We start from the raw sequence: 12412 nt of genomic DNA on the forward strand, positions 1-12412 counted from the left end.
CACTTCATGTCTTTATAAGATTGCCAAGACAAACATTTCTTCCATCACCATTTTACCAGTCTTCTAAAATAAAGAAATGGGTGTGAGGCTGCACGTGGTGACTCAAGCCTGTAATCCCAGCACTTTGGGAGGCTGAGACGGGTGGATCACCTGAGGTCAGGAGTTCGAGACCAGCCTGACCAACATGGAGAAACCCCCCGTCTCTACTAAATATATAAAAATTAGCCAGGCGTGGTGGTGCATGCGTGTATTCCCAGCTACTTGGGAGGCTGAGGCAAGAGAATTGCTGGAACCTGGGAGGCAGAGGTTGCGGTGAGCCGAGATCGGGCCATTGCACTCCAGCCTGGGTGACAAGAGCGAAACTCCATCTCAAAAAAAAAAAAAAAAAAAAAAAAAAAAGGGTGTAGTTCATTAAGGAGTCAAATAAAGGAAACAGACATCCCCCAAAAGAATCGTGATTCCCGGCCGGGCGCGGTGGCTCAAGCCTGTAATCCCAGCGCTTTGGGAGGCCGAGGCGGGCGGATCACAAGGTCAGGAGATCGAGACCATCCTGGCTAACACGGTGAAACCCCGTCTCTACTAAAAAATACAAAAAACTAGCCGGGCGAGGTGGCGGGCGCCTGTAGTCCCAGCTACTCGGGAGGCTGAGGCAGGAGAATGGCATGAACCCAGGAGGCGGAGCTTGCAGTGAGCTGAGATCTGGCCAGCGCACTCCAGCTTGGGTGACAGAGCGAGACTCCGTCTCAAAAAAAAAAAAAAGAATCATGATTCCCAAAACATCACCAATCTGCAACCAGCTCTCACTGCTGTTATTTGGGGCTGGAGGGAGCTGAGGGAAGCAGCTGGCAGATGAATCATGGGAAAACCCTGGTAGAGCCATCTATGCTACCTTGTCTGAGCGCTAGACATTGAAGGTAAGTCACTTTCATGCAGGTGAATCCTGACCCACACTGCATAAGATAGCTCTGGAGTAGGGATGGTGAGGAGATACCAATAAAGCTTTTCTAAGAGACTAGTTCATAATTCTTGTGTGACCTTGTGTAAGACACTTCCTCCCTTTGTGTCATAGTTTCTTTATGATAGGGAGACATCAGACCAGTGAAACTCTGTTCAATCAGAAGAGCTCCACTGTCTCTTTTGTAAACTAAACTTTTCCATATAAAATTTCATTTGGAGAAAGGATTTCACCACTAAAAACTATGCTTGAGAAACAAGTGAATAAAATATATTTAAGTCCCTTCTAGCTCAAACATTCTAAGAATCTAAAATCATACACATTGTGGGTGGGTCAACGCAGTGTTCCATTCAACCCTACTTTTGATAGCCAGGAACAGGCCTAGGATCTGCTGTGAAAGGCCTTTCACAGGTCCCCCATGCCCCCGCTTCTTTCAGAGGCCATTACCACTGTCCTCATATGGCAGTTGTCTTCCCCACTGGGCTAATCCTCCAGAGGTCTTCTATTGATGTCTGTCTATGTTGGAGTGGGTGGAGCACAGGGGTCAATATTTTCAGGACAGTTGTACTTCTGTTTTATATGAAGGGAGTCAAATGTTTCCTGATTTTCACCTAAAACTCTTCTTATTGATGTCCACCACCAAAAGACAGTGGATCTACCTTTTGTACCATGGTAGCATATTATTCCCCAAGGATTGCCACTGATCTATAAATATTCCTGAGTCCCTTGTCTGAGTCACAACCAGAGCTGTATGCTTAGTTTGGAAATTTTAAGTTTCAGTGGGTTTTCTCACACAGGCTCCCCACACATTTTTATAAGTTCTTCTTTTGTCTCATTCTTCTTGTCATAATATACAGGCTTAAAGATTTCACTGGGTTCACCTTCCTGAAGACAACTCATAAAGATTTACCAAAATCTGGGTTTCACATATACAATATTACTCTCTTGATATAAAGCTTTAAAACAAGCAAAAAAAATAATATATTGTTTAGGTGTATGTGTTTGTATATTTTTTAAAAACCAAGGTAATAATAAATACAAATTTCATGATAGTAGTTACCTGGGACAGGGGTAGCGGGGAGGAGTGTTATCAATACAGGGAGATGGACTAAAGGAGGACCACACAGATAAAAGTAAGTTATCAGTAATGTTATAGTTCTCAAGTTGGGTAATGGGTTTATAGGTGTTCATTATAGTCTAAATAAATAAATAAATGCAATAAATAAAATATGAAAAGTCCATGTATGAACTAATAATGATTAATTAATTCTGCACCCCGAGTTCAAAGTCAATGATTAGCAATACAAGATTTTTTTAAATAATAACCAGAACCTTGCCACTTATCTTCTGTTTCCTACCACTATTTCAAGAGCTTTTTGAAACTGAAAGTGGATCCTTCTTTTTAAGTTTATATTACCCCTCAATTATTGCCCATAATCTAGTCAGCTTGGAGTTCTCCTTGCTGAAAATATGTTGCATTTTCCCATGAGACTATTTTTGTATAGGATTCATGGATCCTAATTTTTCTTTGCCAGTTGGTATGGATCTGAAAATTACCAGCTACCCTTTGAATCATTTTGGTTGAAGGGCCATGATTGCTTTTCTAATCTTCCAGCCCATGACCATTATTAGTAAGCAGGGGTTCTTTCTAGGGTTGACAGATAAAATACAAGATGCCCAGTTAAATTTGAATTTCAGATAAACAACAAATTATGTTTTTAGTGTATGTATGAATTTGAGGCATACTTATGCTAAAAAATTGTTTACCTGAAATCCAACCTTAATTGAAAATCTTGTTTGTATTTGCTAAACCTGTAAACCCTATCTCATGTGGAGCAACAATTACTTTCTAATAACCTTATTGGATTTGAGTACATGTGAGTGTGAGTTTTGGGTCAAGCACACTCAGATTCAAATTCTGGCTCCTCTGCTTAAGAGCTAGAACAGGTTTTTTTGTCTCAGAATTTTTATCTATTAAATAGGAATAATAGCAATACCTCATAAAGCTGATGAGAATATTAAATGAAAACATATTTGTATAGTACTTAGTATAGTGCCAGGCTAAATACTATTATCATTATTATTGGCTGTTATTACCAATGGCTATTATCATTATTATTGGATGTTATTGTCAATTTTGTACAGAACACTATGTGCACTGGCCAAGATTTGACTTGTATTGCAAAATTCTCCACTTACAGGATTAATTTGAGAATGGGACTTTTCTTAGCATCATCACCCTTGGTGATGATCAAGACATCCCTTTTGTTTCTGAGTATTGTACTTCCCTTTGGCTCTTGTCATGAAGTACCCCAGATTCACTCTCTAGTTGGATTTTTCCTCTTTTTTTATTTTATTATTATTTATTTATTTATTTATTTATTTATTTATTTATTTATTTATTTTGAGAGGAAGTCTTGCTCTGTCGGTCACCCAGGCTGGAGTGCAGTGGCGCGATCTCGGCTCACTGCAACCTCTGCCTCCCGGGTTCAAGCGATTCTCCTGCCTCAGCCTCCCAAGTAGTTGGTACTACAGGCGCCGGCCACCACGCCCGGCTAATTTTTGTAGTTTTAGTAGAGACGGGGTTTCACTGTATTAGCCAGGATGGTCTTGATCTCCTGACCTCGTGATCTGCCTGCCTCGGCCTCCCAAAGTGCTGGGATTACAGACGTGAGCCACTGCAACGGGATTTTTCCTTTTAATATAAAGACCTTTCCTATGCATGTGTTTGAGGGTCACTTAGAATTCTTCAAGTTGAAGACTATTGTTTCCTATGATGGAGATGGTTAAGTGACTGATAATCACTTTTGAAATGCTGCCCTCAAGCCAATGGCTAATGACTTTGGTTGATAAAAAGAGAACAGCCCTAATCAACATAGATTCGAATCAAATGCAGGGAAAGCAAAATACCACATCCACTGAGAACTCTCTATCTCTCACAACAGGGTCAAGAAATGAATTAAATTGGTTTTCCACTTGCCTTCATGCTTTCAATACCTTCTTTATTTTTGGTGCCCAATGTCTTCACTCTTTCTCCTCTGAGGGAGGACTCCAGACCCCCTACACATTCTGTTCTCTCATCCCCATCAAAATTTACCCACCTGCTTTCCCACTCATCCTGGCATCTAATCAGACATTAATTTATGTTACCACAGTAACTGCTAAATAAGATTCTATTTGATCCCTCTCCCAGGCCACAGAATTCTTTTAAACACCTGAAGAAGTAAACTTAACAGTGGTATTTAGAGTTTTCTAGTAGGTAAGGGAGACTATGCAGAACCCCTTAAATCACACCTCATTATGCCTGTTATGTCTGCTTCACATGAATGGAAGTAAGCAGTGGTGCAGATAATCTAAAGATCATTTCCACTTTGTTTGTGAATGCGCCACAGTGTTGTTGTAGCTGATTTGCTTTGCTAATTATGTTCTACTGAAGCTAATATTAAAATTGGTTCATATTGTTTAAGCTCTTATGGGCCAGAAGAGAGAAGAGGCAGCGATGTAGCCCACTTTGAAATGAAGGAGAGGTGACAACTGTGAGGGGGGTGTGTGAAAATTCTACAGGTGGCTAGTGGAGTCTATAAGATACATGCAAAAGGATTAAGATAGAATTTTCCCAATTACACATGGGCAGAATAGGCAGCTACCTAACCCCTGTGACTCAATGAGCACTGAAAGGACAGTCTTCCTATGGCCTGCCCAGAGGCTTAAATCATCTAAATTAATAGCCCACATTAAGGGTCTTAATAATAACATAACTGTGGCTAAGGCATTATGTAACCTGAAGGGTAACACATTTCCTAGCAGACACATTAGCAGTTAGTCTGACTAAATTCTCAGTCACCTATGAGAAAAAGGAATGAAGGGTGGTACACAAAACAATTGTAGTTTGATGGGTGCATTAGTACACTAAGAGGCCCCTGGGCAGCTAAAGTGGAAGTTCAAGAGCACTGAATGCCTTGGAGATGAGCTGGGAGGGTTTTGAAAGGGAGTAAGACAACCTTCACCTCTATTTTTCCCACATTTTCTTAGTTTCCAGCTCATTGTACACATAGAGAATGTGTACCTGTATCAAATTAATTCTCTTTCCTTTCTTACTCTTCTCCTGTTGGGTAACTGGGTTTTCAGGGGCTTCTAGAGGTTTTCTTTTGAGATATGCAATTTGGGGCCTAATTGTACATTGTATTTCTAACCCTACAAGCTGCAGCAAAGGACCATGGAGCTATTGAATCTTTTTCTCTTTTTCTCATTGCAGTCTGCTCCCAGTTCTCGAGAGGGGTGTATGCCATCTTTGGATTCTATGACCAGATGTCAATGAACACCCTGACCTCCTTCTGTGGGGCCCTGCACACGTCCTTTGTTACGCCTAGCTTCCCCACTGACGCAGATGTGCAGTTTGTCATCCAGATGCGCCCAGCCTTGAAGGGTGCTATTCTGAGTCTTCTGGGTCATTACAAGTGGGAGAAGTTTGTGTACCTCTATGACACAGAACGAGGTAAGAAGAGGCATTTGCTATCCTCTTTAGATATTCATGTAATTGTGTTCAAACTGCCTCAGCTCATGTGCCCTTTGCTTCCAATAAATAAAATCGAATTTTCTTTAAAAATTGTATTTAATATTCCAAATAAATCAAAGATTAAGATTAAAAAATAAAAGTAATAGTAATTTTAGAACCTAATTTTTCAAGCTATGTAGGCCCTCCCTGAAAAAGCAGTTTGGAATACCCTCTTGGTTGAGTCACAATTGTTGAAAAAGAACTCCTCCCCCCTCAAAAATTTTATCTGGTCTAAAATGTATGAAGTAAAAGCAGCTTAATCGAAGTAGAGAGAGGCTTAAATTGGAAAGTTTTGGAAAATTAATCCTGTCAGAAACTGTAAATTATCCCCATTTCATAGATGAGACAGCTGAAGTCCAAGTGCTTTTTCATACAGCAGTTTAACCACTAAAATGGGACTGGTAGCAATGTCTCTTGCTTCCAGGACTTGTTCCATCAGATCACATTAGGTTTTCGGCTTAGCAGGCCTCAACAATTATCTGATAGAAATAATGAGTGAGACAGCTAAACTGGGCTTTGAGGACTGATTTTTTGTTTTGTTTTGTTTTGTTTTTGTTTTTGTTTTGTTTTAAATAGTGAGACAGTCTGTGGCCACACCACCCTAAGCATGCCCAGTCTCCTCTAATAGTAAGACAATATATTGAGGATACACTCTATTAAAACAGGCTCAGAAATTAAGAGTCTGATCTTAAATAATATACAGTAAGGTCTATTGATTAATTTGCTAGACACACACATCATAATTCATCTAATCAGGCTCCTCCAACACCCAGTTGTCTTTGACGGGTTCCTCGGTAAAACCAAGGGATCCTATCACCAAGACATTCCAGAAGACAATGTTACTTAATCAGTCATTTGCCTGTGGTTCCACTTATAGGCTGGGGGTGATTCTGCCTAACTCAGAATTTTTAAACTCAGAAGGATTACATGAAAGACTTATCTGCCTGAGGGGTACCTGGAGAAGAAGTCCTTCTAAGTAACTTAACTTGAATGGCCATTTTGCTCTTGGGAATCCAGAACACTCTTCACTTTACTCTCATTTTGCTGCATCATCAAATCTTAATAGCAAATACTTAGGCCTGTATTTCCCTATTGTACTTACCTCCTGTCATCAAATTTCATGAACTTGAAGCAGGAGACCAGAAGTCTAGTCCAAGCTCTGTCACTAGCTCACTAACAAGTTGACCTTGACCAACTCATTGACGTGCTCTTGGACTTGGCCTCCTCACCTAAGGTGTGTTCCTTCTTAATGTTATATTCTACAATTCTGTGATTTTTTTTTTTTTGAGATATTTGACCAGATACTGACACTTTGTATCTTGCTACTAATCCTAACTTATATATTATCAGTTAGTCAATCCATTCTATAAACCATTATCAACCCCCAGTGGTGGTCTCCAATCCTGTGATAGATGCATATATAATATGGTTTCAAGGGGGTGTGGACAGAAAAAGATATTTATAAAGCAATTCATGAACAATGCAGAACAATATCAAATTGAGTGCTACGCTGTATACTCTGATTACTTTAAGAATTGTGGAAAGGTTGCACTCCAGAAAAGTAGAGTTTTCAGTGAAAGCTTGCTAGAGAAGCTAACCTTGAAAGATAGGTAAGTTGTGGGTTGCAAGAGAGAAGGGAGATGGGGCTTTGGGGAGGGGAAAAGAGAACAAGCAAACGGCAGGGCCAGGAAGGAACTGTGTGTTCAGGTAGAGCCCTGTCTGACTGAGATACAAAATAGCTTAAATGTTCTAATTCATCATTTGACAAATTTTAATAAATTTCATTTTGTCCAAACACTGAGGACAAATTAGCCTGTTTCCATGTACTGCATACAGCGTAATCTAGTGCATATCAATTTCGTTTTTAGAACTGAAGTTTGTAAGCCAGGCCACTTATCTCCTGAAACATTTTAAAAACTAAATATCAGTTCCACCAACACTGTACCTCTCATTTATTCAAAAGCAGAAGACACAATTAATGAATTTTATCCTCATTTCGCCCTTCTCTGCTCATTAGCTCTCTACTAGAAGAATGGGAGGAAAAGACCATCTATCTATTTCTTACCCTTGCATCTTTTCTCTAATCATCTAACTAAATAGTTTGGACAAGTCTATGGTCTCGGAGTCAAAGAAAGCTTTCTGATTCACATAACTTTATATTTTTCCCCTGCAGCCATTTAGCTGGTGGGACTAATCCACTCTGCTTAAGAAGTACTTCCCATAAACTTTTACACCAATTTACCCCTTGAAAAGCCTTCTTACATTACTGTACTAGGATCCTGTTCTAAAATTTTCAATGGCTTTCTATTGCTCACATTGAAAAAAGCAGTCTGTTCTTCAAGATTTGACATGATTATGCCTCAACCAACTAGAAAACTCATTCTCCCTATGCTACCCAATGAGAACCTCCCATTGTAGGAAGCTCCCATTTTCCACTGCTGCCTAAATGCACCAGAACCATGCCTGCCTCAGCAATCGTACTTTTATTACTACCTGTAATTGTCTGCTTTATCTTGATATATAGTAATCATGCCCATTCTTTCAATTTTCAAAACCCGCCTCAAACTCTACCTCCCCAAGGTAGCCTTCCTTGACCACTTCAGCTCAAAATGATTCATTAATGCAATAGATGCTAAAGCTACAATAAAAATCACATGAATATGGTTAGATATGGTTCCTGCCTTATAAACCTACATTCTAATGATGGAGATAGACAAAAACCAAGTAAATTAACAAATAAAACAATTGCACATTTAAATAAGGTGCTATGAAGGAAAAAAAAAGAGACAGATAATAATGGATAGGGCTTAATTTCCAAAGGATGTTCAGTGATGGCCTCATTGAGAAGGAGCATTGAAGCTGAGAACTACAGGATTGGAAGGAGGCAGCCATGTGAAGAGTAGAGGGAAATAGTTTCAAGCAGTAGAAATAGCAAGTGCAAAGGTCACATGGCATGGTTGAGGAACTGAAAGAAGTACAGTGTGGCTAAAGGATAACAAGTAGGTAGAGACTTTGGGGGGGCGGAGCAAGATGGCCGAATAGGAACACCTCCAGTCTCCAACTCCCAGCGCGAGCGACACAGAAGACCGGTGATTTCTGCATTTTCAACTGAGGTACTGGGGTCATCTCACTAGGGAGTGCCGGACAATCGGTGCTGGTCAGCTGCTGCAGCCTGACCAGCGAGAGCTGAAGCAGGGCGAGGCATCGCCTCACCTGGAAGCGCAAGGGGGAAGGGGATCCGTTTTCCTAGCCAGGGGAACTGAGACACACAACACCTGGAAAATCGGGTAACTCCCACCCCAATACTGCGCTGTAAGCATACAGGCATTCCAGGAGAATATATCCCACACCTGGCCGGGAGGGTCCCACGCCCACGAAGCCTCCCTCACTGCTAACACAGCAGTCTGCCGCGATCTATCCGCAAGGCAGCAGCGAGGCTGGGGGAGGGGCGCCCGCCATTGCTGAGGCTTAAGTAGGTAAACAAACCCGCTGGGAAGCTCGAACTGGGTGGAGCTCACAGCAGCTCAAGGAAGCCTGCCTGTCTCTGTAGTCTCCACCTCTGGGGACAGCGCACAGCTGAAGACCAACAGGGGAAGTAGCGGGAGCCGGTGCAGACGCGAACGACTCTGTCTGACAGCTTTGGGGAGAGCCGCGGATCTCCCAACGCAGAGGTTGAGATCTGAGAACGGACAGACTGCCTGCTCAGGTGTGTCCCTGACCCCTGAGTAGCCTAGCTGGGAGAAATCCCCCACTAGGGGCAGTCTGACACCCCACACCTCACAGGGTGGAGTACACCCCTGAGAGGACACTTCCAAAGGAAGAATCAGACAGGTACACTCGCTGTTCAGCAATATTCTATCTTCGGCAACCTCTGCTGCTGATACCCAGGCAAACAGGGTCTGGAGTGGACCTCAAGCAATCTCCAACAGACCAACAGACAGTCCTTCTGACTGTCAGAAGGAAAACTATCAAACAGGAAGGACACCTATACCAAAACCCCATCAGTTCGTCACCACCATCAAAGACCAGAGACAGATAAAACCACAAAGATGGGGAAGAAGCAGGGCAGAAAAGCTGGAAATTCAAAAAATAAGAGCGCATCTCCCCCTGCAAAGGAGCGCAGCCCATCACCAGCAACGGATCAAAGCTGGTCAGAGAATGACTTGGACGAGAGGAGAGAAGAAGGCTTCAGTCCATCAAACTTATCAGAGCTAAAGGAGGAATTACGTACCCAGCGCAAAGAAACTAAAAATCTTGAAAAAAGAGTGGAAGAATTGACAGCTAGACTCATTAATGCAGAGAAGATCATAAACGAAATGACAGAGATGAAAACCATGACACGAGAAATACGTGACAAATGCACAAGCTTCAGTAACCGACTCGATCAACTGGAAGAAAGAGTATCAGCGATTGAAGATCAAATGAATGAAATGAAGCGAGAAGAGAAACCAAAAGAAAAAAGAAGAAAAAGAAATGAGCAAAGCCTGCAAGAAGTATGGGATTACGTAAAAAAACCAAATCTACGTCTGATTGGGGTGCCTGAAAGTGAGGGGGAAAATGGAACCAAGTTGGAAAACACTCTTCAGGATATCATCCAGGAGAACTTCCCCAACCTAGTAGGGCAGGCCAACATTCAAATTCAGGAAATACAGAGAACGCCACAAAGATACTCCTCGAGAAGAGCAACTCCAAGACACATAATTGCCAGATTCACCAAAGTTGAAATGAAGGAAAAAATCTTAAGGGCAGCCAGAGAGAAAGGTCGGGTCACCCACAAAGGGAAGCCCATCAGACTAACAGCAGATCTCTCGGCAGAAACTCTACAAGCCAGAAGAGAGTGGGGGCCAATATTCAACGTTCTTAAAGAAAAGAATTTTCAACCCAGAATTTCATATCCAGCCAAACTAAGTTTCATAAGTGAAGGAGAAATAAAATCCTTTACAGATAAGCAAATGCTTAGAGATTTTGTCACCACCAGGCCTGCCTTACAAGAGACCCTGAAGGAAGCCCTAAACATGGAAAGGAACAACCAGTACCAGCCATCGCAAAAACTTGGCAAAATGTAAAGACCATCGAGGCTAGGAAGAAACTGCATCAACTAACGAGCAAAATAACCAGTTAATATCATAATGGCAGGATCAAGTTCACACATAACAATATTAACCTTAAATGTTAATGGACTAAATGCTCCAATTAAAAGACACAGACTGGCAAACTGGATAAAGAGTCAAGACCCATCAGTCTGCTGTATTCAGGAGACCCATCTCACATGCAGAGACATACATAGGCTCAAAATAAAGGGATGGAGGAAGATCTACCAAGCAAATGGAGAACAAAAAAAAGCAGGGGTTGCAATCCTAGTCTCTGATAAAACAGACTTTAAACCATCAAAGATCAAAAGAGACAAAGAAGGCCATTACATAATGGTAAAGGGATCAATTCAACAGGAAGAGCTAACTCTCCTAAATATATATGCACCCAATACAGGAGCACCCAGATTCATAAAGCAAGTCCTTAGAGACTTACAAAGAGACTTAGACTCCCATACAATAATAATGGGGGACTTCAACACTCCGCTGTCAACATTAGACAGATCAACGAGACAGAAAGTTAACAAGGATATCCAGGAATTGAACTCATCTCTGCACCAAGCGGACCTAATAGACATCTATAGAACTCTCCACCCCAAATCAACAGAATATACATTCTTCTCAGCACCACATCGCACTTATTCCAAAATTGACCACATAATTGGAAGTAAAGCACTCCTCAGCAAATGTAAAAGAACAGAAATTATAACCAACTGTCTCTCAGACCACAGTGCAATCAAACTAGAACTCAGGACTAAGAAACTCAATCAAAACCGCTCAACTACATGGAAACTGAACAACCTGCTCCTGAATGACTACTGGGTACATAACGAAATGAAAGCGGAAATAAAGATGTTCTTTGAAACCAATGAGAACAAAGATACAACATACCAGAATCTCTGGGACACATTTAAAGCAGTGTGTAGAGGGAAATTTATAGCACTAAATGCCCACAAGAGAAAGCAGGAAAGATCTAAAATTGACACTCTAACATCACAATTAAAAGAACTAGAGAGGCAAGAGCAATCACATTCAAAAGCTAGCAGAAGGCAAGAAATAACTAAGATCAGAGCAGAACTGAAGGAGATAGAGACACAAAAAACCCTCCAAAAAATCAATGAATCCAGGAGTTGGTTTTTTGAAAAGATCAACAAAATTGACAGACCGCTAGCAAGGCTAATAAAGAAAAAAAGAGAGAGGAATCAAATAGATGCAATAAAAAATGATAAAGGGGATATCACCACTGACCCCACAGAAATACAAACTACCATCAGAGAATACTATAAACGCCTCTACGCAAATCAACTAGAAAATCTAGAAGAAATGGATAATTTCCTGGACACTTACACTCTCCCAAGGCTAAACCAGGAAGAAGTTGAATCCCTGAATAGACCAATAGCAGGCTCTGAAATTGAGGCAACAATTAATAGCCTACCCACCAAAAAAAGTCCAGGACCAGATGGATTCACAGCTGAATTCTACCAGAGGTACAAGGAGGAGCTGGTACCATTCCTTCTGAAACTATTCCAATCAATAGAAAAAGAGGGAATCCTCCCTAACTCATTTTATGAGGCCAACATCATCCTGATACCAAAGCCTGGCAGAGACACAACAAAAAAAGAGAATTTTAGACCAATATCCCTGATGAACATTGATGCAAAAATCCTCAATAAAATACTGGCAAACCGGATTCAGCAGCACATCAAAAAGCTTATCCACCATGATCAAGTGGGCTTCATCCCTGGGATGCAAGGCTGGTTCAACATTCGCAAATCAATAAACGTAATCCAGCATATAAACAGAACCAAAGAC

At 41.3% G+C, this 12412-nt stretch overlaps 1 protein-coding gene across 2 annotated transcripts in view; it reads left to right on the top strand.

The window, feature by feature from the left end:
• GRIA3 (glutamate ionotropic receptor AMPA type subunit 3) overlaps nucleotides 1-12412 on the top strand; it is a 333308-nt gene that overhangs the window by 74572 nt on the left and 246324 nt on the right. For both annotated transcript variants that reach the window (XM_030934742.1, XM_030934741.1), the window contains exon 3: nucleotides 5211-5450. In XM_030934742.1, the coding sequence (XP_030790602.1) occupies nucleotides 5211-5450 (240 nt within the window). The remainder of the gene's footprint in view (nucleotides 1-5210; nucleotides 5451-12412) is intronic.

The sequence above is a fragment of the Rhinopithecus roxellana genome, chromosome 7, assembly GCF_007565055.1.
Source record: "Rhinopithecus roxellana isolate Shanxi Qingling chromosome 7, ASM756505v1, whole genome shotgun sequence".
Taxonomy (NCBI): domain Eukaryota; kingdom Metazoa; phylum Chordata; class Mammalia; order Primates; family Cercopithecidae; genus Rhinopithecus; species Rhinopithecus roxellana.